The sequence below is a fragment of the Acomys minous genome, assembly GCF_964271855.1.
Source record: "Acomys minous genome assembly, chromosome: 2".
Classification (NCBI taxonomy): Eukaryota; Metazoa; Chordata; class Mammalia; order Rodentia; family Muridae; genus Acomys; species Acomys minous.
In genome coordinates, this window is record NC_140484.1 from 52,921,559 (window position 1) to 52,948,561 (window position 27,003).

Consider the following 27,003-nt stretch of genomic DNA (forward strand, 5'->3'; position numbering starts at 1 on the left):
GGTAAAAGTGGGAGGGAGGGAGGAACAGGAGGATACAGTGGATGGGATAACAATTGAGATGTAATCTGAATAAATTAATTTTTTTTAAAGTTGTCTTTTGACCTCCACATTCATGGGCACCCACATGCAAGTTTGAATGGGTAGTTAATTAAGTGTAACGTTTAAAAATAGATAAATAGATCAGTTCCAGGTTTGGAAAGTCTGGTTTACGACCTCACCACCCATCAAGACCAGCATCAGAGAGAGACTCCATGGTAAGACTAAGAGAACCAAGGGCCGGAACTAAGCTGACTGCCTGAGCCCTAGATCCGGTGTGGGTGGAAGTGCTGGCCTTGTTTCGAAACTCTCCTTCCTTCCCTGTTGACAGCAAAATGCAGCCTCTGCAAAAGGGGCCCATGTGGTGGCAGTGTGCACTATGACCAGTCTCCCACCAGGAAAGCTGACATATGTATGTTATTGGCTAGGCTCGCATCCCCAACCCTAGTATTCCTGTTCCCTGATTCCACTGATGCTTGAGGACTCCCCACTCATGGTGTGATGTCTTCCGGGAATCAGGGCCAGGCAGAGGGAAGAGGCTTTGACAGGTCAGCTTTAGGGGTTGCTGCTGGGTACCCATCTCCAGAAACCAAGCACCTTGCCTGGCAGGGATGAGGTAAAGACTTCCCACGGGAGTGGGCTGAGTGGAAGGACACGTTGTGGGCGATGGTCTGTAAGAGCACCAGGCCAGGGCCCATTGCAGGTGCCTAGGCCCAATCTCCGCGCCACTGCGCCTCCCCGCTCCCTTCCCGGAGCGCCCCCTGCAGGCGGGTGCGGCTACGGCCAGACCCCGCCCTCCAGAACGCCCCCTACCGACCCTGGTGGCTTCGCAACGAGGTTCCGGCTGTTCCCGGGGCGCGTGTGGTTGCCCCGGAGACTGGACAGCACCCCCTACACACTCCACCCGCCCCCAGCACACAGACCTGCAGTGGTTGCCATGGCTGCGGGAGGCGAGGGGGCGCGGAGCCCGACGCCACGCCCTAGCCCCGTGTAGCCCCGCCCCCCGGGCCCCTGCCCCGCCCTCCCTGACGCCCTCGCTCTTGCTGCCGCGGCTCCTGTCAGGGGTCCGCGGGGCTGCGCCGGGTGCAGCTGAGGTCTGGCTCGGAGCGGAGGCGCGGGGTGGTCGTACCAGGCGTAGGCCAAGAAGGGCTGGGCCGTTTACTCGGGATGCGGCGCTGAGGCCCAGCATGGCCGGCCTGGGCCCCACCTTCCCGCTGCACCGGCTAGTCTGGGCGAACCGGCACCGCGAACTGGAGGCCGCACTGCACAGCAACCAGGTGAGGCCCCGCTGGGAATCTGGTTGGTCCCCGTGCCGAGGTGTGGAATCCACCCTGCAGCCCACCTGCCCCTGCTGTGCTCCGCAGCCGCATCCTGACTTCCTAGGTCCAGCCCTATCCGAAGCCCAGGTCATCCGCTCTCAAGCATGAGCATTTATTTAGCTGCATCTCCCTGCGCTGGGCCTTGCTCTGCTCTCTGCCCACTTCGTATTGCATTAAGCTCGGGATTCACCCTCATCACCTCTGAGCTAGATTGAGGACAAGAACCTTGTTCTCGGTCCTCAAACCGATACAAACTCTTGACATCCCTCACCCGAATCTGCCTCTCCAGACTGACACCGGGCCCCCAACCCTATGGGCAGCAGAAGGCACTGGCTCTCACTGTCCCCTTTACCCTGACACCCTTCAGTCCACGTAGGCCACCCTCTCTTCTCACTGACCTGGTTTCGCATAGCAACGCCAGCCCTTTTCAATCCAATGACGGTCTTGCTTCAGCTCTCTCTTGCCTTGTGTTGAGTGTCCCATCTCCCTCAGCATGACATTGAACAGGAGGATCCCCGAGGGCGGACCCCTCTCGAGCTGGCCGTGTCCTTGGGGAACTTGGAGTCTGTGAGAGTCCTCCTTCGACATAATGCCAACGTGGGCAGAGAGAGCCACCAGGGCTGGGCAGGTACTTACTACCCAGGGCGCAGGGTCTTCCCTTGAGACGAGCTAGCATGCAGGTTGTTGGAGGAGAATGAGTAGTCGAGCCTGGGGTCACTAAGAGGGGGCTCCCCCAGCAGTCACGTGTCTCCCCAGTCCTGCAGGAGGCAGTCAGCACTGGAGACCCCGAGATGGTACAGTTGGTACTCCAGTATCGGGACTTCCAGAGGGCCACACAGAGGCTGGCTGGCATTCCAGAACTGCTCAACAAACTCCGGCAGGTATGGTCGGGTGTGGTAAAGAAGTGTGGTATCAGTACAGGGGCCACCCTGGACCCTGTGATGGGCCTGGCTTTCAAAGGGTATCTGCGCTGTGCAATATGCTTTCCCACCATCTATGCCTTGACCTCTGCCAAGGGTCATGTAAGAAACAGAGGATCCCAGCCCCATGCAGAGGAGACTGGGTCTTTTGGAAGGAAGACATTGGCCAGCACTAAGGGTCTCTGGTGCCAGAACTCTCTTGGGCAGAATGGTAGGCCTTGGGCCTTCTAGAGGACCTACATTTCCAGAAGGGTAACTGAGTTCAAATGGCCTGCGCCTGAAATGCCTACTTCTGTGTCCTCCGTCCTAGGCATGCAAAGGACAGGGCACACTTGTGCTTCCTCACGTCAGGGAAGGCCTGATCAGGACTCAGAGACACAGAGCAGAGGCCCTTGGAGGCCCCCACTGTGGGCCGTGGGCCATGTTGGGACTGGCTCCAGGCCCCCAGTGCTCATAGCCTCTTTATGTAGAGCCCATGTTGGAGCCTACTTGGGCCCTCTCCTTGGCATGGTTTGTTTGGAGTGGGAGTCTAGCTGGGCCACATCAGTGCATCACAGTTTGTGGGTACCCAAAGAGTAGTGGTGAAATGTGAGCCCCAAGGCCTGCTAGGCTGTGGCACCAGGCTGCTGCAGGCCCTAACGGGCAGCTCTGGTCCTTTCTTTAGGCCCCTGACTTCTACGTGGAAATGAAATGGGAGTTCACCAGCTGGGGTGAGTGGGGACCCATCGGCGGGCTGAAGCCTTGTAGTGGGCCATTTGGGGGAGACTGCCAATGACTTTGAGACTCCTTGCAGTGCCGCTTGTATCCAAGATGTGCCCAAGCGATGTGTACCGCGTGTGGAAGCGGGGTGAGAGCCTGCGGGTGGACACTAGTCTCTTGGGCTTTGAGCACATGACCTGGCAGCGTGGCCGGAGGAGCTTCATCTTCAGGGGTCAGGGTGAGCTCTGGGGTTCTTGCTACGGGACTCCCCAGTGACTTGTGAGGGCATACCCTTGTATCTCTGTGGTTTCTGAAAGTGGAGACGGAAGCCGAGGGTGCAGGGGGCATCCAGGGGCTCAGGGTGTATCCAGTTAGCAGTGACGGGCTGAGGATAGCTCACTGGTAGGTAGCGCCTGCCACTGACATGTTCGCCTTCCGGCTGACAGAGGCAGGAGCCTTGGTGATGGAAGTGGACCATGACCGGCAGGTGGTGCACACAGAGACGTTAGGCCCCGCGCTGCATGAACCAGAGGCACTGCTGGCTGCCATGCGGCCCAGCGAAGAGCACGTTGCCAGCCGCCTCACCTCTCCTATCGTGTCTACCCACCTGGACACGCGCAATGTGGCCTTTGAGAGGTCAGTCGGGGCCTGGCACACCACGGGTGGGGATGGAGGAGTGATAGGAAAACCCACATTTTTAAAAAGAGTCTCATTTTGTAGCCTAGGCTAGCCTTGAACCAGAGCTCCTCCTGGCTCAAATCCTGAGCAGTGGGATTATAGGCGTGTCATCATGCTCAGTGTAAACCAGGGTCAGTAACAGCAGAGCTAACTTTGAGGCTGCTGACACCTAGGTGTGCCTGATCCCACGTCACTAGAGGCTGCTTAGGTTGGGGTGCAGGCATTACTATGGCTTTTTTTTTTAAGATTTATTTATTATTTATACAGTATTCTGACCACACGTGTGCCTGCCCACCACAAGAAGGCACCCAATCTCATAACAGGTGGTTGTAAGCCACCATGTGGTTGCTGGGAATTGAACTTGGGACCTTATAAAGAACAGAAGGTGCTCTTAACCTCTGAGCCATCTCTCCAGCCCGCTATGGCTTTTATTAACAAATATATGCCATCACCACAATTGTCCCAAGCAGCCCTCACTGTCCACTAATCTATTTGCTGTTGCTGTCAATCTCTCTATTTGGAATTTGCACTTGAATGGAATTTGAAATATGGTGCTTTTTCTGTGTTGATTTCATTCACATTATGATGTTCTCAAAGTTCATCCAAACTGTAACCGTAGTATGTAACTCTTCATTTATTACTATGGCTGAACCCAGTGTAAGAACCTACCATTAACTAGGCGTGGTGGCACACGCCTTTGATCCCAGCACCCAGAGGCAGAGGCAGATAGATCTCTGCAAGTTCGAGGCCAACCTGGTCTACAAAGTGAGTCAAGGACAGCCAAGGCTACACAGAGAAACCTGTCTTGAAAAACAACAACAACAACAAAAAAAAACAAAACAAACAAAAAGAGTCCTCTATCTATATGTATACCCGCATGTCAGAAGAGGACACCAGATCTCATTATAAATGGTTGTGAGCCACTATGTGGTTGCTGGGAATTGAACTCAGGACTTCTGGAAGAACAGTCAGTGTTTTTGCCTTTTGGGTTTGGTTTTTGTTTTTCCAGACAGGGTTTTTCTATGTAACCTTCGCTGTCCTGGACTCCCTTTGTAGACTAGGCTGGCCTCAAACTCACAGAGATCCTCCTGCCTCTGCCTCCCTGAGTTTACAGATGTGTGCCACCACGCCAGGCCAGCTAGTACTTTTTACCACTGGACCATCTCTCCAGCCCTGATTGATTGACTGGTTGATTGATATAATTCCATCAATAGACGTTTGGGTTGTTTCTGCCGTTTGCCCTTTAGGAATAATCACACTGTACACTTATATATAAATTCTGGGCGAGCATGTGTTTTCATTGCTCCTAGATACATCCCTAGCCTTTGAGAGGAACTCGTGGGTTATATAACAACTCAATATGTTTTGTTTGATGACACGCCAGACTGTTTACCAAAGGGCTGCTGCCGGCAGGCTATGATGGTCCCGGTTTCTCCACATTCTCACCAGTGCGCCTTATTGGTCGTTCTTTGGTCTCTGCATTCCAGCTAGGCTTATGGATTGGATGTCACACCTCATGGCTGTTTTAGTTTTTTTTGTTTTTTTTTTTTAAGATTTTTTATTTATTATGTTTGCAGTGTTCTGCCTGCATGTATGTTTGTACGCCAGAAGAAGGCACCAGATCTCATTATAGATGGTTGTGAGCCACCATGTGGTTGCTGGGAATTGAACTCAGGACCTGTAGAAGAGCAGCCAGTGCTCTTAACCTCTGAGCCATCTCTCCAGCTCCCTCATTACAGTTTTGTTTTGTTTGTTGTTTTTTGTTTTTTTGAGACAGGGTTTCTCTGTGTAGCCTTGGCTGTCCTGGACTCACTTTGTAGACCAGGCTGGCCTCGAACTCACAGCGATCCGCCTGCCTCTGCCTCCCGAGTGCTGGGATTAAAGGCTACGCCACCACGCCCGGCTCTCACTGCAGTTTTGATTGGCATTTCTCTAGTGACTAATGTTGCTGAACATTTTTTTTTTTATGTGAAAATTGGATCATTTGGGCTGGAGAGATAGTTCAGTGGTTAAGAGCACAGCCTAGGTTTCCAAATGCCTTGAGTTCAATTCCCAGCAACCACGTGGTGGTTCACAACCATCTGTAATGAAACCTGGTGCCCTCTTCTGGCCTTCAGGTGCACATGCAGGTGGAACACTGTCTATATAATAATAAATAAATACATATTTAAAAAGAAAAAGAAAATTGGATCATTTTATTCATTTTTATCTTTTGGCAAATGACTATTTCAACCCTTTAGTGACTATGTTTGTCAGGTTTGTTTTCTCTCTCTCTCTCTCTGTTTCCCGAGTCCTGGGATTAAAGGTGGGTGCCACTACCCCCAGCATCTCTCTTTAAAAGATTTTATTTATTACACAGTGTTCTGCCTGCATGTATGATTGCTTGCCAGAAGAGGGCACCAGATCTTATTATAGATGGTCATGAGCTACCATGTGGTTTCTGGGATTTGAACTCAGGACCTCTGGGAGAGCAGCCACTGCTCTTAAACTGAGTCATCTCTCCAGCCCCTGGAATCCTCTCTTTCTTATTGGATTCTTTTTTTTTTTTTTTTTTTTTTTTTTTTGTATTTTGTTTTGGTTTTTCGAGACAGGACTTCTTGGTGTAGCCCTGGCTGTCCTGGAACTCACTCTATAGACTAGGCTGGCCTCACACTCAGAGATTGGCCTGCCTCTGCCTCCCAAGTGCTAGGATTAAAGGTGTGTGCCACCACTGCCTGGTGAATTCTTGGTTGGTTTTTTGTTTTTTGTTTTGTTTTGTTTTTTGAGACAGGGTCTCTTGTGTTAGCCATGGCTGTCCTGGACTCACTTTGTAGACCAGGCTGGCCTTGAACTCACAGCGATCCGCCTGCCTCTGCCTCCCAAGTGCTGGGATTAGAGGCGTGCGCCACCACACCCGGTTTATTCCCTTTTTATTGTTATTTTGGTTTGGTTTTTGGTTTTTCGAGATAGCGTTTCTCTGTGTAGCCCTTGAGTGTCCTGGACTTGCTTCGTAGACCATGTTGGCCTCGAACTCACAGAGATCCTCCTGCCTCTGCCTCCCTGAGTGCTGGGATTAAAGGTTTGCACACAATGCCCAGTTTAGAATCTTACTCTTTTGTTGTTGTTGTTATTGTTGTTGTTGTTTTTGTTTTTGAGACAGGGTTTCTCTGTGTTGCCTTGGCTGTCCTGGGCTCACTGTGTAGACCAGGCTGGCCTCACGTAGATCCGCCTGCCTCTGCCTCCCGAGTGCTGGGGTTAAAGGTGTGCGCCACCACACCAGCAGAATCTTACTCTTAATTCCAAGATGACCTCAAACTTGTTGCAATCCTCTAGTCTCGGTTTCCTAAGTGCTGGGGTTACAAGCATGGCCACCATACCTGGCTTCTTTATATACTCTAACTCTAAAAAATTGATCATGGACTGGGGAGATGGCTCAGCGGTTAAAAGCACTGGTGCTCATCCAGAGGTCCTGAGTTTAATTCCCAGCAACTACATGGTGACTTACAATCGCTTGTAATGAGATCTTATGTTCTCTTCTGTCTGGTGCTCTCTTCTGTCATGTGATCATACGTGCAAATAGAGCACTTATATACACAAATGCACAAATAAATAAATCTTAAAAAAAAAAGAAAGTGATCATATGATTTACAATTGTTTCCATTTCTGTAAGCCATCTGTTCATTTTCCTTCTTTTTTGTTTTTGCTTTGTTTTGTTGCTATTTGTTTAAGAGAGATGTTTTTAACTCCTCTGGCCTTAAACTCACCTTGTAGACCAGGCTGGCCTCAAATCCACAGAGACCCACCTGCCTCTGCCTCCAAGCGCTGTTATCCTTTCTTAAAAATATACATTTACTTATCTATTTTGTGTATATGTGTGTGTGTTTAAGTGCACGTGTGTGATTGTGTAAGTGTATTGTAAGAGTGTGTGTGTGTGTGTGTGTGTGTGTGTGTGTGTGAGAGAGAGAGAGAGATGCACACATGTATTCAATGTTGCATGTATGAAAATCAGAGGATTTCTTTGGGATTTGTTGGTTCCCTCCTTCTATCATGCGGCTCCTGGGGATTGAGCTCAGGCTTGGTGGCAGCAGGTACTTTTACCCAGTGAGCCGTTTTGTCAGCTCTGCTTTTGTTTGTTTGTTTCTTTGTTTGATACAGGGCCTCTCACTATCTAGCTATAGATATCCTGGAGCTCACTCTGTAGACCAGGCTAGCCTCAAATTCACAGAGATCCACCTGCCTCTGCCTCCCGAGTGCTGGGATTAAGGGCGTGCGCCACCACGTCCACCTTATTCCATTAATTTTTAAAAATTAGATTTGTATGATTTATGTGAAAGCATTTTGCTTGCATATGTATGTGTGTGTGTACCACGTGTTTGCCTCGTACCCATGAAGGTAGGAAGAGGGCATTGGATCCCTTGGAATCACCATGTATGTGTTGGAAATAGAACCCTGGTCCTCTAAAAGAGAAATCTGGGCTCTTAACCACTAAACCATCTCTCCGACCACTCCTTTTTTAAAATTTAGATTTGTTCATTGTGAATATAAAAATATAAGTCTAGGGCTGGAGAGATGGCTCAGAGGTTAAGAGCACTGTCTGCTCTTCCAGAGGTCCTGAGTTCAATTTCCAGCAACCACATGGTGGCTCACAACCATCTATAATGAGATCTGGCGCCCTCTTCTGGTGTGTATATATAATAAATAAGTAAAATATTTTTTAAAAAATTTATATATATATATATATATATATATATATATATATATATATATATATATATATATATATATGTCTACATTGGCCGCATATTCTGGAACATTGCTGTACTCCTCATTTCAACTAGATATTTAGCAAACTCCTTTATATTTAAAAGTAAGATTTTATTTGTGAGTGCTTGCTTGCATATATGTATATGCACCATGTGTGTGCACTGCCTGGAAAGGCCACAAGGGGGTGTCAGAGTCCCTGGAGCTGGGGTAATAGCCATATGGAGCTGCCTGATATGGGCACCAGGGTCCAAATTCTTGCCCTGCAGTAGAGCCAGAAGTGCTCTCACCACTGAGCCACCTCTCTAGACCCAATATTTTTACTATATAAAGTCATATCTATAAATACAGCTTGCCTTGTTCCTTTTCTTTCTTTTTTTAAATTTATTTTTATTTATTTATTTATTTATTTATTTATTTATTTATTTTTCCAAGACAGGGTCTCTCTGTGTAGCCTTGGATGTCCTAGACTTGCTTTGTAGACCAGGCTGGCCTTGAACTTACAACAATCCACCTGCCTCTGCCTCCCAAGTGCTGGGATTAAAAGCATGTGCCACCGTTGCCTGGCATCTTGTTCCTTTTCAATATAGATGTCTTTATTTCTTTTGCTTGCTTAGGTTTTCCAGCTGGGACTTCCAGTACAGTGTTAATTAGAAGTGGCAGGAGCCTCAGGAAAAAATATTCACTCTCATCATTACCTAATACTGATGAGGTTCTTATCAAGTGAAGATGTTTGCTTCTATTTCTTATTTGTTGAGGCTTTTTTTTTTTTAATGAAGAGTTGGATTTGTTCAGTGTTTCGTTGGTATCACCATGTGTTTTGTTTTGTTGTTGTTTTTTAAGTATTCTTTTGAGGGTGAGGGTTAGCCAGGAGGTGGTGGCGCACGCCTTTAATCCCGGCACTCGGGAGGCAGAGGCAGGTGGATCGCTGTGAGTTCAAGGCCAGCCTGGGCTACAAAGCGAGTCCAGGACAGCCAAGGCTACACAGAGAAACCCTGTCTCAAAAAAAAAAAAATAAGAGGGTGAAGGTTATATTTCAGTAATAAATGTATACTTAGTATGTGCAAGACCCTGGGTTTGATCTTGTCTCAGTCAGTGTTCTGTCACTATGAAGAGACACCTGACTACTGCAAAAAAAAAAAAAAAAAAAAAAAAAAAAAAAAAAGAGCATTTAATTGGGTGCTTGCTTACAGGTTTAGTCCATTATCATCATGGCAGGGAGGAACATAGCCATAGCATGACACTCGATCAGTTGCTGAGAGCTATATCCTGATCTGCAAGCAGACGGACAGGACCTAAAGTCCACTCCAGTGACACACGTCCTCCAACAAGGCCACACCTACTAATCCTTTCTCAGTAGTGCCACTCCCTGGGCTGGAGACATGCATCAGAGGTTAAGCTCTTGCCAGAGGTCCTGAGTTCAATTCCCAGCAACCACAAGGTGGTTCACAACCATCTATAATGAGATCTGGTGCCCTCTTCTGGTGGGCAGGCACACATGCAGGCAGAACATTGTATACATAATCATTTTTTTAAAAGTGCCACTCCCTGATGACCAAGCATTTTCATATGTATGGACCTATGGTAGAGGGAGGACATTCTTTTTTTTTTTTTTTTTTTTTTTTGGTTTTTCAAGACAGGGTTTCTCTGTGTAGCCTTGGCTGTCCTGGACTCACATTGTAGACCAGGCTGGCCTCGAACTCACAGCAATCCACCTGCCTTCAAGTGCTGGGATTAAAGGCATGAGCCACCGTGCCCGGCTAGTTCATATGATTTATTACATCATATGATTTTTTTGATATTGAACCAACCTTGCATTTCTGGGATGATGTTACTTGATTGTAGTATAGAGTTCTTTCTGTCTGTTGTCAGGTTTTGTTGGCTAATAGTTTTCAGAGGATTTTGTCTATGTATTTAAAAGAAATATTGGTCTATGGTCAGCCTGTTTATCTCTCTTGCTTCTTTTTCTTTCTCTCTCTGTAATAGAATGTTGACTTCTTTATGGGTTCCTTTTTCTTTCACCTTTCTCTACCCTTTTCCCTCTTCCCTTTCAGCTCCCTAACACTAGATATGAGAGAAAAGGATAGAGAAGAAAGGGGGCGATGTTACTGTCAGAAAAGGGGGGATGTTACTGTCAGACTCCTTCCTGCTCCTTGGGGGAATCAGGATATCCAATTCTTTCTTTTATTTTTTATTTTTTGGTTTTTCGAGACAGGGTCTCTCTGTGTAGCCTTGGCTGTCCTAGACTTGCTTTATAAACCAGGCTGGCCTCGAACTCACAGCCGTCCACCTGCCTCTGCCTCTCATCGCTGGGACTAAAGGCATGCAACACCACGCCCAGCTAATTATTTCTATTATTATTATTATTATTATTATTATTATTATTATTATTATTATTATTATTTTAGGTTTTTCAAGACAGGGTTTCTTTGTGTAACAGGCCTGGCTGTCCTGGACTTCTTCTTTTTATTATTCTTTTTTTTTTTTTTTTTTTTTTTGAGACAGGGTTTCCCTGTGTAGCCTTGACCATCCTGGACTCACTTTGTAGACCAGGCTGGCCTCGAACTCACAGCGATCCGCCTGCCTCTGCCTCCTGAGTGCTGGGATTAAAGGCGTGCGCCACCATGCCCGGCTCTTTTTATTATTCTTATTCTTGGTGTTTCTTCTTTGCACAGGACTACTTAACAAATAACAAACAACAAACAACCAACAGCCCACCCCTTTGTTTAAGTTGTTTTTATAAGAATTGTGTTTGTTTCTCTTCTTTTCTTAAGATTTATTTAAGACAGGCTATGGTGGTACATGCCTTTAATCCCAGCACTCAGGAGGCAGAGGCAGGTGGATTGCTGTGAGCCAGCCTGGTCTACAAAGTGAGTCCAGGACAGCCAAGGCTACACAGAGAAATCCTATCTCAAAAAAAAAAAAAAGATTTATTTATTTTGTTTTATTTTATTTATTTTTAAAAAAGATGTATTTATTATGTATACAGTGTTCTGTTTATATGTATACCTGCATGCCAGAATAGGGCATCAGATCACAGTATAGATGGTTGTGAGCCACCATGTGGTTACTGGGAATTCAACTCAGGACCTCTGGAAGAGCAGGTGGCACTCTTAACCACTGAGCCATCTCTCCAGCCCCAGATTTATTTATTTTTATGTATATGAGTGTTCTATCTGTATGTACACCTGATGGCAGAAGAGGACATCAGAACCCAGTATAGACAGATGGTTGTGAGCTACCATGTGGTTGCTGGGAATTGAACTCAGGGCCTCTGGAAGAGCAGACAGTACTCTTAACAGCTGAACGGGTCTCTCCAGCCTCTTAGTTTCTCTTTTAACCTGGCTATCACACAAATAATTGAGACTCTTTATTTTAACAAGCTTCACAGCACAAGAACTGAGCAGTTATTACTCTGTTCTTTAGCCCTCTATGCTAATCTGGTTTCCTCCCCAACATACATCCCTCCTGTCTTCTCTGCTCCAGCTCCTCTCTTGATGTCACCTGGACCTCTCCTATGGCTGAATCCCCTATGTCCTCCTCTCTCTCCTCCTCTCCTGGCTGTCAGGAAGTCCAGCCCTATTCTCTCCCCTGCTCAGCTGTAAGCTGATTTATTGGCATATCAAGGAACAATTGAGGAGTAGTGTTTACACAACATTGAGACAGGAGATTCTCAGAACAAGGATTGCAACCAGATATGGGGGTTACAGAAATCAGCATCTGAACTGCACAATAACCTTATATCTACACCCCTTCTCTCTGGTCCCTAGCATTTATAGACCCTCTGAAAAGCCTCAGTATCCCAAGTGTCACACAATAGCAGAAACTATCTGCAGCTGGCAAAACCATGCCTCTGCCAGAGCACGAGGCAAACCATAGTCGCTCTGAAGCAGGCCCATATCCCACACCTGGGATTAAAAGGGAAACATGCTGGCATGGGCACACGTCTTTTAATCCCAGGACTTGGGAGGCAGAGGCAACTGAATCTCTGAGTTCAAGGCCAGCCTGGTTTTTGGACAGCCAAGGCTACACAGAGACACCCTGTCTTGAGGAAAAGGAAAAAAAAAATAAACAAATAAACCCAGGGTTTCCACGAACACCAACCAGGCAGGCACAATGCTGCTGAGAGACACCTAGAATTCGCAGTTTCCTTTTCATGGTCTCTGTCTGGTTTTGATATGAGGCAAAGCATGGGTTGAAAAGTATTACCTCATTATTCATTTTGTAGAAGAGCTGGTAAATACCCGATACTAATTCTTTAAATGTTTGGTAGACTACAGCAAAACCATTCAGCCCTGCACTTTTCTCTCTGGGTAGATGATGATGAAGAGAAAAAGAATCATCTCCTGACTTGTTATAGATACCTATTTAGATTTATTTCTTCTTATATTTCTGTGAGTATGTGTACACACTTGGGAGCCAGAGGCAGAGGGATCTCTGTGAGTTCAAGACCAGCCTGGTTTCCATAGATAGACTCTCAAACAACAATGAAAAATAAATAAGACAACAGAATCATCCCAGACATCTTTTTTTCTTTCTTTTCTGGTCTTTCAAGACAGGGGTTCTCTATGTAGCTTTGGCTGTCCAGGACTTGTTTTGTAGACCCGGCTGGCCTCAAACTCACAGAGATCTGCCTGCCTCTGCCTTCTATTGCTGGGATTAAAGGTTTGTGCCACCACAACCCAGCTATCCCAGACATCTTATCTCAATGAAAAATGTTTCTGCATTCATGCACAGTTTTTAGCTGAGCCCTAACACCATTATCATACCTAATAAAATTAAGAATTAAGAGGCAGGCATGCTAGTGCTTGCCTTTAATCTCAGCACTAGGAGGCAGAGGCAGGCCAAGCCTGAGCTCCCTGTCTTAAACAAACAAAAAAGAACTACTCTTGCTTTTCTGGTCCTCGGCCCTTGTGCAAACGTTCTTGCTGTCCAGGCCCCTACATCTGTCACTGTGGGAAGGGACCCTGGCAGTTGGGTAGTCAGAGCCAGCTGGGTAAAGGGGCTTTTGTTGTATATTAAGGGGTACTGGTCCTCACCACTCCTGTCTTTTCTGTTGCAGGAACAAATGTGGTATCTGGGGATGGCGGTCTGAGAAAATGGAGACTGTTAGTGGTTATGAGGCCAAGGTAGGAGGGGCTACTAGGCTAGGGGACTTGGGGACTTGGGGACTTGGGGATAGCCTTGTGGGACCTTGGGGCTGAGTTCCTTCATGTCTTCACACGGTGCAGGGAGAGATGTAATAGTTTTCACCCCAGAAGCCTGACCAAGCAAAGGGAATTTCTATGGCCCAGAGTCCTGCTGACCCTTCCCTAGGCTCTGAGATGCACTAATGGGTGGTTTTCTGTTATGTTTTTCTTGGCACGCTAACGTCATGCCCCTGTTACTGACACCTGGGGTTCAGACCCTGCCGCCTGCTCTACTGTGGGATCCTGGCCGATGACCCTGAATGTGAGGAACAGGCTCCGAGCCCTGAATTCCCTGTTTCTTCCCCTGACCCCCAGGTGTACAGTGCCACCAACGTGGAGCTGGTGACACGCACAAGAACAGAGCACCTCTCTGATCAGGACAAGTTAAGGAACAAAGGTAAACCCAGGTGCGACTGCCTGCCGCCCAGTCATCCTGTGGTCTGGTGCCCGGGCTCCACCCCCCAGGCAGGGTGGGAGGCCTCTCTTCTTGCCAGAACCCTTTCCCACCCAGTGGGAGGCTCCCAGGCAGAAAGCAGCTGAACGCAGGCTGGGAAGTGGCCCAAAGATCCCTCACGGTTCCTACTACTTCTCAGCCGGGAAGACTCCGTTCCAGTCCTTCCTGGGGATGGCCCAGCAGCACTCCTCCCACAGCGGGGTGAGCTTGGCTAGGGAAGGGCTGGGACAAGCCAGGGTCGGTGGGTACTTCCTGTACATACTGAGGGCTAAGTCCTGCCCTGGGTTCTCACTCAGGCTCCAGTGCAGCAGGCGGCCAGTCCCACCAACCCCACAGCCATTTCTGCGGAGGAATACTTTGACCCCAGCTTCAGCCTGGAGTCCAGAAACATTGGCCGCCCCATCGAGATGTCCAGCAAAGTACAGAGGTGAGGTCTGGGGGCAGGTGGGGCATTCCGTCAGGGGACCTTGAGCACCGGCAGAGTCCTGCCGCAAATGGATTGTCACAGTGAGGGATCTGCTTGCCTAGTAGGCTTCTCTCTGGACTGTGTTCCGCAGGGTGGGAGCCATGCCTCTCTTAGCCATGGTCTGAGAACCTAGCATGCACCTTGGGCCCAGGGAGTTGGCCATACTCAGTTGATCATCACAATATGATACTGCTTGTTTGTTTTGGGCTTCCTGATACAGGGTCCCACTGTGTAGCCCTGGCTTGGAGCTCATTTACGTAGCTCAGGCTAGTCTCCAGCTTAGAACAACCCAAGTAGTGGGATCACACCATTCCTGCCTTGCTTTTCTGCTCAACTCAGTGAGCATATGCCGGGGACCAGAGCATGACAGAGTGAGAAGGCCCATAGCTCTGCTGGTCACTGTCTTATACCACAAGGAGATAATCTTCTCTTCTGGGAGTCTGTTTTCTTCTCCAGAAAAACAAAAAGTCAACCTGATGTACATGCCCACAGTGGATGTAGTCACGGTGATGGTGCCTTGTAGCAGGTCTACACGCTGTGTGGCCTCATGTGCCTCTGCTCAGACACTGTTGGAGATGGACTAAAGCCCAAAGTAGTTCCCAACCCGTAGGCTGCCCTCCACACTCAAGCACAGCGCTGTTGTATGTACATGCGTGTGTGTCTGTGTGTGTGTGTGTATGCGCGCGCATGCGTGCGTACGTGCGTGTCCGTCTAGCACAGTCAAGTGGACAGTGCTGACTAGCTTCAGACAAAGACCAGACTATGGACAAGGCCCCGAGACAAGCCTGCAGGGTGGCCCCACCCCTCCTCATGCAGATCAAAAGAGTGGCACAAAGCCATCATCAGCACCAGAACAGCCCTGGGGCTGAGACTGCTCCATCTTTAGAGCCAGCGCTGGGCTCCTGGGGGCAGCAGTCTGTAGGAGCTGACCCGGGAAGAAGAACAGCACAGGCAGGGGGCTAGAAAGGGTGAGGCACCAGAGAGGTCCCTGACCCACTTCCCTGTCAATTGGACAGGTTCAAGGCGACACTGTGGCTAAGTGAAGAGCACCCCTTGTCCTTGGGTGACCAGGTGACACCCATCATTGATCTGATGGCCATCAGCAATGCTCACTTTGCCAAGCTTCGGGATTTCATCACTCTACGCCTCCCGCCGGGCTTCCCTGTCAAGATTGGTGAGAGGGCAGCCAAGGGGGTCACCAGGACTTGGGCACGACACCCTCCTCGGGTTTGGGGTCTACCGTAGGGTGCAAGCAGCTCAACCATGGCTCTCTTCTCCCAGAGATTCCCCTCTTCCACGTGCTCAATGCGCGTATCACCTTCAGCAACCTGTGCGGCTGCGATGAGCCCGTGAGCTCAGTGAGGGTTCCCACCCCTGGTTCTGCTGGTTCTGCTTCAGGTATGGCTGTAGCTACAAGAGACATAGGTGGCGACTGACCAGCCTCAGGGCTGAACACGACCTCTTTGCTGCCCCTGCCCAGGAAGCCCTTTTCCGTGTGAGGTGGATCCCGCTGTGTTCGAGGTGCCTGAGGGATACAGTGTGCTGGGTGCGGAACGCAGTGAGCCCCTCCGGGATGAGGATGATGACCTGCTGCAGTTTGCCATTCAGCAGAGCCTACTTGAGGCAGGCACAGAGGCCGAGCAGGTGGGATGACAGTGGAGGGTGGGTCCTGGTCTCTATTAGCCCCCGGGCCCCCGGTGACCGTTCTGGGCTCTGCCTGCTGCAGGTGACGGTGTGGGAAGCTCTGACCAACACACGGCCTGGCATTCACCCTCCTCCCCAAGTCACAGTGTTCGAAGAGCAGCTTCAGCTGGAGAGGTGGGTACCCCCAGGAACTGGGGGTGGGTCCTTGGCTGATTGCCGGAGGTGGGCAGGAAGCCATGCCTTCACAGGACAACTTGCTGCCCGCTGTGAGGAGCAGGAAGGGCCAAAGGAGGATCTGCCTCTGCCCCGACACCTTGTTCTCAAAAGTACATGCCCTGGGCCCCTTTGAAACGTCACTGGTCTGCTCTCCTTCAACCCTTACCCAACCCAAGGGCCCTTCAGGAAAGCCTACAGCTGTCCACAGAATCCAGGGGTCAAGAGTCTCCTCAGAGGACGCCTCCATCCCCGGCACCCCCAAGCTTTGAGGAGCAGCTTCGCCTGGCCCTGGAGTTGTCTTCAAGGGAGCAGGAGGAGCGGGAGCGGAGGGGCCAGCAGGAGGAAGAAGACTTACAGCGGATCCTGCGGCTGTCGCTCACCGAGCACTAAGCTGCCTAGCCCTGGGGAGGCTCTCCAGGGTCATTCCTTCTGCCTGTTTTTGTAATTTATTTATTTATAAACTGTCTGCTGTTGAGTTTGGGGTCTGGGACCCTGGAGGTAGGCTAGCAGTGAGACCAAGGTGGAAATAAAGAGACCATCGGCAGTAGGCTTGCTGTCCTCCGTGGGCCAGGGAGGGGACAGCGGGATGAGAGACTGTTGAGGACGGTGACCTCGGCTTTAGCTTTGGATCCTGTACTTCTGCAGCTGTAAAATAAGACCACCCCTCCCAGGGCAGGCAATTCCTGCAGCTTCTGAGATTTCCCTGGATGCTACCCCAATCCCAGGTTCTGCCTGCCACCCAGCCTGCTCTTCCCGGAACCTGGCCCAGGCTCCTGCTGGGAGGGAGGGAAAGCCTGGGTCTTCCTATCCGACCCACTGGGGAAAGCTCTCACCCCCATCCCTGCAGCTCAGACACAGGTTCCTGCCCAGTTTCAAATATTTTCTACCAGAGTGAAATTTTAAGGAAGTCACTTCCCTCTGAAGTAGCTGGGGAAGGGGTTCAGCCCTGTCCTGGTCACCAGTAGGGTGGACCTGAAATGCCCACGCACTTTGGGGACTATTGCTAAGACCCAAACTCATTTCCTCAGAAGCTTGCTGGTCTCCCAGATCTCCTCAGAGTAGAGGAATGAAGCCCAAGCAGAAAGGAGAACATAAACCGGGCTTGGCGGCACTCAGGAGGCAGAGGCAGGAGGATCGCTGTGAGTTCGAGGCCAGCCTAGTCTACAAAGCGAGTCCAGGATAGCCAAGGCTACACAGAGAAACCCTGTCTTGGGGAAAAAAAAAAAGGAGAACATGGGATGGGATGATAGATTTAAGACCCAGTGTCCCTAGCTGGGCATGGTGGCGCACACCTTTAATCCCAGCATTTGGGAGGCAGAGGCAGGTGGATTGCTGTGAGTCCCAAGCCAGCCTGGTCTACAAAGTGAGTCTGGGACAGCCATGACTACGGGGTTTCTCTAAACCCTGTCTCAGAAAACAAACAAACAGAAAAGAACCCATTGTCTCTGGGCATGGCAAAGTATGTCTTTAATCCAAGATCTTAGGAGGCAGAGGCAAGTGGAGCTCTGTGAGTTCCAGGCCATCTGGTCTACAAAGCGAGTCCAGTACAGTCAAGGCTACACAGAGAAACCCTGTCTGGAAAACCCAAAACCAAACCAAACCAAAAAAAAAAACAAAACCCTAGGAGACCTATTATCCTTGCTCCTTCTTCCCAGGAGCCAGAGGGTAAACCAAACAGTACAAGTCCAGAACTACTCACTCAAGAGATCTTACTGGGTGCAGCAAGGAGAGCTGGACGCCTCCTGGGAACCTAGTGACCAAAGCCTAGAGAGAAAGCGAGATCTGGACTCCTCACCTGCGCCACGCCCTCGGCCACGCCTCTAGCGTGGACGGGGCGGGGCTATCTGAACCAAGACCGGAGGGGAGGAGCAGCCGCCGCCCGGTGCGGGCTCCGTGAGGCCGGACTGCCCGTGAGTCGGGCCCTTTAAGGGCCGCTCCCGAGGAGGTGCCAGGCCTCAGTAGCTCCAGTCTCTCCTTCCTGGTTGTGCGAAGGCTGGGACTGACCGTAGGGCTGTGGGAGGGGTCTTGCCTGGTGCTCGCCCAGGTGACGCGAGCCTGCCTTATGGCGCTGGTCACCGTGAGTCGCTCGCCGCCGGCTAGTGGCCACTCCACGCCTGTGGGACCTACGGTGAGTTGAGCTTGGTTTTACCCTCTCTCAGTTGGCTGCCAGCTGGGCCTGAGAGAGCACATCCTGGCCCTGGCCGCCGGCCTCACGCTGGCTGGGAGTAGGCGGAGGGGGACCTTGAGTCTTAGGTTTTTGGGCACTTGGGAGGTCCTGAGGCTCCCAGGAGCTCGACCTAGGTAGATGCGAAGTCCTGAGACCCGGCCAAGTCTACTGAGGCCCAGATCTACCCAGATACCTCCCTACACTTGGCAACCACCTGTCCTTGTCGCCCTGCTGTGCCTGGACTTAGGCCAGGCCAGAGACTTCTCTGGGGCCTGTGGAGGGGAGCGGCTGCAGGGGGAAGAGATTTTTGTTCCACTTAGAGTTCCCCTAGGGGGAGAGGAGAAGAGGCTTTGGGCGCTTCCTGTCCTGGGGGCTGCTCTCTTACTCTGTCCCCCGGCTGCTTTCTCAGCAGGACCGAGTGGTCAGAAGCAGAGGCCGGCTCCAGCGAAGGTGAGTCCTTCTCCGGACATATGCTTCCGTATAGACTGTGGCCTACGTGGCCGTTGTGGACTCTAGGTGTCTGGCTTGGACCAAGGACTCACTGAAGTATTGTCAGATAAACTCACGCTCAGGTGGGAGCCAGGTGCGGAGGGCTGAGCTGGCCAACGTCCCACCTCTAGTTTATGGAAGACCCAGCAGGGCTAACTTGGCCCTAATCAGTGGATGTTTTCACTCATTACCTGGACCTTGGCTCGGGGCCAGTGATCACAGGACCAAAGGCAGCATGGGACCTGAAGATGTATAGGTCCCTAAGCAATTTTATAGCCTCAGAGTCCATCCAAAAAAGGGAACACATCCCAAATGTGAAAAACAAGGCTGGCTCTGGGTGCTGAGCTTAAAAATGCAAACTGTCCCTCACTCCAGCCCAGCCTTTCAGGGGACTCACCATTTCCCCACCGCTCTGCCAGGCAGAGTTTTGCAGTGCTCCGGGGGGCTGTCCTGAGACTTCAGGATGGAGGGGACAATAACGATGCAGCTGAGGCCGACTCGGAGCCAATGGAGGAAGCCTCGGGCGAGGGCCAGCCCGCTGAGGACCAGGCCGACAATGGGCAAGGGTTCCAGAGTCCCTGGAAACAAGTGGAAAAGCAGCACCTGCACCTCATGGTGGGGCTGCTGAGGCCGCAGGACGACATCCGCCTGGTAAGGGCCCCTAGAGCTTATGTCTGTTGCGGAACAATGCTGTGAGATTAGGGTGCACCCAGGCAGTTGGAGGGGGCTCTGCCACTACAGCTAGAGGCATCTTAGCAAGGCAAGGTCATGTCTGTCTCTGGAGGGCTGTGAAAAGACAAGGTGTGTGTGTGGGGTGTTCTACCTGAGCCAAGAGGTGGGGGTCACATGAGGGAGGCTTCAGTTAATCCTCAGGAGGCTCCTGTTGATGCTAGTGAGATGCCCAGAGATGGGCTCATACTCCCAGGGCTGTGAAGCACACCTTGGTAGCTGTGTGCCAACGAGGCAGACAGAGCACCCACAGAGGGCCAGGGTCTGCTGGAGCCTAAGCGCCAGCTCTGGAAAGTGTGTGGAGCCAGACACTTGGCTGTTGGCGGCAAAGTATGAAAAAGAAGATGTGAGATTTGGTAAAGCTGGGGTTGGAACAGAAGTGCTGGGATTTATTTTTTCTGCAATTGAAAAAAAAAAGTACATTGGTGTTTTGCCTGCATGTATGTCTATGTGAGGGGGTCAGAAGCCCCCGGAACTGGAGTTACAGTTAGGACTGCCTGCTATGTGGATGCTGGGAACTGAATCTGGGTTGTCTGGAAGACCAGCCAGTGCTCTTAACCACTAAACTCTTTCTCTAGCCCCAGGAATGCTGTTAAGAGCCCATTATGAAATGGAATCCTCCTAGCATGTGCAAGGCCCTACCTCCAATTCCTAACACCACAAAATAACAATAATAATAAAGATGAACTCCTTAATGTTCCTGTGGTGGAAGATGTTTCTCAAGCAGATTATCAGCAAGTGTCAGGTTGTTAGATCAGGCTGGCCTTGAACTCACAGATTCACATGCCTCTGCCTCTGCTGGGATTAAAGGCATGTGTCACGATGCCCGGCTAAGTGGCAGGGTTTTTAAAAACCTCCTTGTAGGGCTGTAGAGATGGCTCAATTGCCAGCACCCACATGGTCGCTCACAGCCATCTACAACACCAGTCCCAGGATTAGCCAACACCCTTCTGTGGTCTCTCTGGGCACCAGGTATGCATGTGGTACACAGGCATACATGCAGACAAAGCATCCTTACAAATGATATAATTTTTAAAAAGATAAAACCTCAGGCTGGAGAGATGCCTCAGAGGTTAAGAGCATTGCTTGTTCAATTCCCAGCAACCACATGGTGGTTCACAACCATCTATAATGAGATCTGGTGCCCTCTTCTGGTATGCAGGTGTACATGTAGGCAGAACACTGTATACGTAATAAATAAGTAAATAATAAATCTTTTTTTTTTTTTTAAGTACAACCTCTTTGCTAGTCAGAAACAAAAGTGAGGCTGCCTCCATCAATGCTATCCTCCCCCTTTAAGAGTTTTAAAGTTTGTCGGACCATAAATTGCAAGAGTTGAGTATCACTGTATTCTCAAGTAGCCACTGATCTGTCTGGGAATTAGGGATGCAGGGGCTGGCAAGGCACAGGATGTGATGTGTCCACGTGGGAGTGAAGGATCCAGGAGCCCTCATGATCCAAGGCTTCTTCCATCTTCCCAGGCAGCCCAGCTGGAGGCAGCCAGGCCCCCACGACTCCGCTACCTGCTGGTAGTGACCACAGGAGAGGGTCTGAGTGAGGAGGAGACCGTCCTTCTTGGGGTGGACTTCCCTGACAGCAGGTAGGAGCAGGGAGAAGTGGGTTGGGCCAAGGATGTGAGGTGCTAAGGGACAATGGCTTTCCTGTCCCCTGCCAGCTCCCGCAGCTGCACCCTGGGCTTGGTCTTGCCCGTGTGGAGTGATGCCCAGGTGTACCTGGACGGCGATGGGTAAGAGGTGGCAACAGGAGAGGGAAAGAGGAGCAAGGGGAGGCAGGCACTGAAGAACAGTGGGGCCAGAGCTGGGACCTAACTGGCTTTTACTGTAAGATCTCGGGCAAGCCATCTAACTGTGGGCCTCCGCCTCCCCACCCTCCTGGGTCCTCCTGCAGGGGCTTCAGTGTGACGTCTGGGGGTCAGAGCCGAATCTTCAAGCCTGTCTCCATCCAGACCATGTGGTGAGTGCTGCAGTAGCCCAGCCCTGGGCCAGCCTCTCCTTAGAGGGCAGCGAGGCCCAGGAGAGGGAAGCAGGAAGGACTGTGTGACTCAGCCCTTCTTTCTTGCCCCAGGGCCACGCTGCAGGTTTTGCACCGGGCATGTGAGGCGGCTCTAGGCAGTGGCCTTGTACCTGGTGGCAGTGCCCTTGCCTGGGCCACACACTACCAGGAGAGACTGAACTCTGACCAGGGTTGCCTCAATGAGTGGATGGCCATGTCTGACCTGGAGTCCCTTCGACCACCTAGTGCTGAGCCTGGACAGTCAGTGCCGGGGAGGGGGAAGGGAGGGGGACGAGGCAGTACCACAGTGAAGTGACCTCTTACTGAAGGCTCATTCCCAGGGCCTCAGAACAGGAGCAGATGGAGCAGGCGATCCGGGCTGAATTGTGGCAGGTGTTGGACACCAGTGACCTGGACAGTGTCACCTCCAAAGAGGTATAGGCAGGGTGGCTGGGCCGAGGGCCCGAGACTCACCTTTCCTTGGGTCACCTTTCCTCCAGCCCTGAGCCATTCCCCAATCCTTGATTTCAGCTCCATGTAGACAGGACAGGGTACTATCCTCAGAGGCTTCACCGTGGACCCTCCTCCCTTGCCTGCCCTGCTTCTACCTTCTGCCTCTCCCCCACCCCCATAGATCCGTCAGGCCCTGGAACAGCGTCTGGGATGCCCGCTTCAGCAGTACCGTGACTTTATCGACAACCACATGCTGCTACTCATGGCCCAGCAAGACCGGGCCTCCCGCATCTTCCCCCACCTCTACTTGGTGAGTACAGGCTGTAGGAAGTGGGGACCAGATCACCAATGCAGCTGCTATGACAGGCCCTGTAGCTGGAGGCAAGCCATGGGAGCCCGGTGCTCCTCCCCTACTCTCGCTCCCGCAGGGCTCTGAGTGGAACGCTGCCAACCTGGAGGAACTTCAGAGAAACAGGTAGGGTTCCCCAGCCTCAGGACTGCCACTCACTCTCTCAGCCTTCCCATGGGGTGGCCTGGCCAGTTTCTGGAGCCTTCGGTCATCCCCATCTGTTTCTGCTTTTAGCCCACCCATGGGGATACTGGACTCACTTGGGCTCTAAGGCCATCTGCCCTACCAAGCACACACTGTAGTGCTGAAATGAGGGGCAGTGGTGGGCACTTGCCAAACTGAAGAGGTGCCTGGCTACCTGGCTACCTCTTCAGGCAAAAGGAAATTACTTCTTCTAGTAGAGAAATGGTTGCCACTTCTGAAAGGAATCTGCTGTCCCCCACCGTGGCTTCTGGGAGACCTGCTAGAGCCTTGATTGCCTGCTGCTGCGAGCCCCCTAGTCTCAGCTTTTAGCTTGAACGCTGACTGCAAGCACAGAATCAGGGAACCTCGTGCCCAAGGGTAGTCAGCTGATGGCTGGTCCAAGTGCTACCATTCCCCTGACTCTCAGAACCAAGAACCAAGAGAGATGGACAGGGAGCCTGGTCCTTTGCCACATCACTCTGGCTTTGGGCCCTCTGGTACAGGGTAAGTCACATCCTGAACATGGCCCGAGAGATTGACAACTTCTTCCCTGAGCTCTTCACCTATCACAATGTTCGTGTCTGGGATGAGGAGTCTGCACAGCTGCTGCCCCACTGGAAGGAGACACATCACTTCATTGAGGACGCCAGGTTGGGTTGCTCCCAGCTTCTGCCAAGCCCCAGCTTGCAGTGGGGACTGGCGCCCTCCTCCTGTTCCTCTCCTCCTCCTGTTCCTCTCCTCCTGCTCCTCCATCCTCACTTCCTTCTCACCGCTGCGTCCTGAGCCCTTCCCTGCCCCTTGCCAGTTGCAGAGAGACGGACTGACTGACTGACCGTCTCCCACCTCCACAGAGCACAGGGCACTCGGGTGCTAGTCCACTGTAAGATGGGTGTCAGCCGTTCTGCTGCCACGGTGCTGGCCTATGCCATGAAACAGTATGGCTGGGGCCTGGAGCGAGCTCTGATCCACGTGCAGGAGCTCCGGCCCATTGTGCGCCCCAATCCCGGCTTCCTGCGTCAGCTACAGACCTACCAGGGCATTTTGACTGCCAGGTATAGGGGAGGGGATGAGGGAGAAGGCGATGTGTATACTGGGGGGGGTGGGTGCCTTGTCACTCAAAGCTGACTCAGAGCCTCCTCCTCACAGCCGGCAAAGCCACGTCTGGGAGCAGAAAGTGGGCGTGGTCTCCCCAGAGGAGTCCCTGGCACCTGAAGCTTCTACACCATTGCCGCCTCTTCCACCAGAGCCAGGGGGCAGTGGGAAGGTGATAGTTATGGGCCTGGACAAAAGCCAGGAAACCCCAAAAGAAGAGCTTGGGCTGCGGCCCCGCATCAACCTCCGAGGGGTCATGCGCTCCATCAGTCTCCTGGAGCCAGAGAGTGCCCCAGAGGCTGGAGACCTGCCTGAGGTGAGCTGGGGAGCTCTGCACAAGAGGGTAAGGGAGCCAAGTGCTGGAGCTGATGTGAGGCCGCAGGCCCCTCACAGGAGGATATTGTCTTGCTTCCTCCTCACTGACCACCTCACACCTTTCTGCACAAGGCAACTCAAGATTGTCCTGGGTACTTGAGGATGGGGACCACCTTCAGGCTCCTCCCTTTCCCCCCAGACTAGTGGTCCCAGCACTCAGGAAGCAGAGGCAGGAGCATCTCTGTGAGTTCGAGGCCAGCCTGGTCTATAAAGTGAGAAAACCTGTCTTGAAAAACCTAAAACAAACAAATAAAACCCAGTGGTCCCAGGGTCTAAGCAGTTGCAGGTCTGACCAGAAACAAGGGACAGCCCAGCCCCAGCCTGACAAACTGCCTCACTTCCTAAGGGGCCTGGCTCCCAGCTTTGGAGAGAGCATGCTCCCCAGACCATGAGCTCCACTGTCAGCTGATGGCTGGAGAAGCGGCCTGAGGTAGAGTGAGGGGCGAGACCATTCCTGAAGCCCCTACTAAAGCTGCGGAGCCACACAGCGAAGGGCAGCACAGGGAGGAGCCCTGTGCTCACACAGCCCACCTACTGACTAGGCGGACAAGCATGTTGTGTGCTGAGAGCTGTCGGGCACAAGCTAGGACAGGAAGCTGGCCCTTGACTGAGGAAGCCAGGCCCCACATGTGACATGAGGTCACATGGCTAACCAAAAAGAAGGAGTTGGTGCAGGCAGAACTTTTTCTTCTCTTTTCTTTTCTTTTTTCAGGTTTTTAAAGACAGGGTTTCTTGGTGTAGCCTTCGCTGTCCTGGACTCACTTTGTAGACCAGGCTGGCCTCGAACCCACAGCAATCTGCCTGCCTCTGCCTCCTGGGATAATTAAAGGCGTGTACCACCACACCCAGCTAGGCAGAACATTTTAGGTGCTGGGTATGGACGAATAGGAGGTGTGGTATTAATGGTGGTTATTGTCAAAAACAAGTGTCCTGTGAGGTACCCAGGCCCTGGTATCATGGAGCCCTTTTCAGGGACTGGCACTTGGCAGGGTTTCAGCTATAGCTCACTTGGTTGAAAGTACACTGACAGAGGGGGTAGAGGATACCATGGCTAAAGCCAGTTCAGTCGGCTAAAAAGGCTTCTAGGGGCCAGGAGAAAGCTCAAGCAGGTGAGGCCAAGGACGAGGGCCAGGTGCTGTTTTTCCCTTGGGAAGTGTACCTACCCCTTTCCTGGCTCTGAGCTCCGTGCCTCTTTTTCCTTCCCCACTCAGGTTTTCTCTTCCCATGAGTCTTCTGATGAAGAGCCTCTTCAGCCCGTCCCTCAGCTTCCAAGAGCCAAAGGTGGCCAGCGAGTCCGCAAGGGGCCTTGGCCTGCCCTGAAGTCTCGCCAGTCTGTGGTTGCCCTTCATAGTGCTGCCCTTGTGGCCAGCAGGACCCAGGCCTTCCAGGAGCAGGGACAAGGGCAGGGGGAGGCTGCTGTGCCTTCTACACCTAGGCTCCGGAAGGTGATGAGGCAGGCCAGTGTAGATGACAGCAGAGAGGAGGGCGAGGCCTAAGCACTTAGACTATGCCCCTTTAGACACTAAACAGAGATTGGTCATAGCTCCTCAGATGAGCACCCTTTGCACCTATGGGCCTGCACACTCCCTGTAGCTCCCTCCCAGAAGTCCCTGGACCCTTGTCACTTCTTGCCCACTTTCATACCCATGTCCACCTGTCAAGGGCTCAAGGCTTTCTACATAGGGTATAGACAGAGCCATTCAAGGTGCCTTTAAGGGTAACAACACCCTTGTTTCATTTCCCACCCACCCTCTAACATTTTATGCAGCCATGGAATTAAAACCAGAAATGTTTAGGGCAGGTTTTCTAGTTCATGTCTCCCTGGCTCTCAACTTCTGGCCGTGCCACCCTGCGCCCTTGCACCCTCTTCCACTGCAGTCCTACAGGCAGCTAGACCAGGGAGCCGAGGGCCACAAAGGCAGGTGGCACTTTCAGACTGCAGCCCCACAGGCTCTAGGGGGGCTCACAGGCCACCTACCTACCCACCCACTGACCAGAATCCCTGCTGCTGCCCCACTTCTCCCATGGCCTGCACTGGGCCACAGGGCACTGGGCTAAAGAGAGTCTTCTTGTTTGTGAAGATCTCTGGCCAGTCAGGTTTTTCATAGTCGTATAGTATCTATCTGGCTTTGTACTGAGAAATAAAAGACATTTTCATATTGTGTTTTCCAGTTGTGACAAAGCCATCGATCTTTCAGTCAGACCCTTCTCTGTTTACACACCACACTTAACCTCTCCTGCCCCCTCCAGCTTTTCTCTCAGGGTCTCTCAGGTGGCCCGTGACAGACCTGTTTTGGTTGAGTGGTGTGTTGGGGGAGGGAGGGGGTGGCTGGTGCTACATCCTCATCTCTAGGGCAAGGCCTGGGTAAATGCTAGCCACCCAGCCCATCAGCAGGTCCAGGGAGAACAAGCCTGTACGGGGCAGCTAAAGGGAGTTCACTAGGAGGAAGTAGAAGCTGCTACTGCCTGCCTGGACAAGACCACGCCAGTCCTGAAAGCTGAACTTCCATTTGGACATTTGATGCTAGTTCTTGAGCATTTTTGGGTTCTAAGAATCACCTTCCTACTATACTACAAGAAAGTCTGATTTCTTTCTTTCTCTCTTTCTTTCTTTTCTTTTTTTTTTTTTTTAAAGATTTATTTATTATGAATACAGTGCTCTGTCTGCATGTACACCGCAGGCCAGAAGAGGCCATGAGATCACGTTCTAGATGGTTGTGAGCCACCATGTAGTTGCTGGGAATTGAACTCAGAACCTCTGGAAGAACAGCCAGTGCTCTTAACCTCTGAGC

General features: G+C 51.4%; 2 protein-coding genes across 5 annotated transcripts; both read left to right on the top strand.

The window, feature by feature from the left end:
• Positions 1-1,087: 1,087 nt before the first annotated feature.
• Positions 1,088-16,908, top strand: ANKRD13D (ankyrin repeat domain 13D). The gene is made up of 15 exons (XM_084750363.1): positions 1,088-1,313; positions 1,848-1,983; positions 2,112-2,236; positions 2,940-2,985; positions 3,069-3,212; positions 3,421-3,610; positions 13,455-13,521; positions 13,897-13,978; positions 14,175-14,236; positions 14,332-14,462; positions 15,518-15,675; positions 15,783-15,899; positions 15,982-16,145; positions 16,228-16,319; positions 16,538-16,908. The coding sequence occupies exons 1-15, from the start codon at positions 1,224-1,226 to the stop codon at positions 16,749-16,751; spliced, it is 1,818 nt and encodes a 605-aa protein (XP_084606489.1). The 5' UTR covers positions 1,088-1,223; the 3' UTR covers positions 16,752-16,908.
• A 1,301-nt stretch (positions 16,909-18,209) lies between these two features.
• SSH3 (slingshot protein phosphatase 3) lies at positions 18,210-26,378 on the top strand. Of its 4 annotated transcripts, none has more exons than XM_084750327.1 (14): positions 18,210-18,489; positions 18,938-18,978; positions 19,437-19,668; positions 21,228-21,346; positions 21,422-21,493; positions 21,655-21,720; positions 21,832-22,020; positions 22,089-22,194; positions 22,394-22,522; positions 22,641-22,687; positions 23,248-23,394; positions 23,596-23,796; positions 23,891-24,152; positions 25,423-26,378. In XM_084750327.1, exons 1-14 carry the CDS (start codon positions 18,424-18,426, stop codon positions 25,705-25,707), a joined length of 1,962 nt encoding a protein of 653 aa, XP_084606453.1. In that variant the 5' UTR covers positions 18,210-18,423; the 3' UTR covers positions 25,708-26,378. The 4 variants fall into 4 exon arrangements, with proteins under 4 accessions (XP_084606453.1, XP_084606454.1, XP_084606456.1 ...); XM_084750328.1 differs by having other exon boundaries at positions 18,941-18,978; XM_084750330.1 differs by having other exon boundaries at positions 18,941-18,978; positions 22,101-22,194.
• The last annotated feature ends 625 nt before the right edge of the window (positions 26,379-27,003 follow it).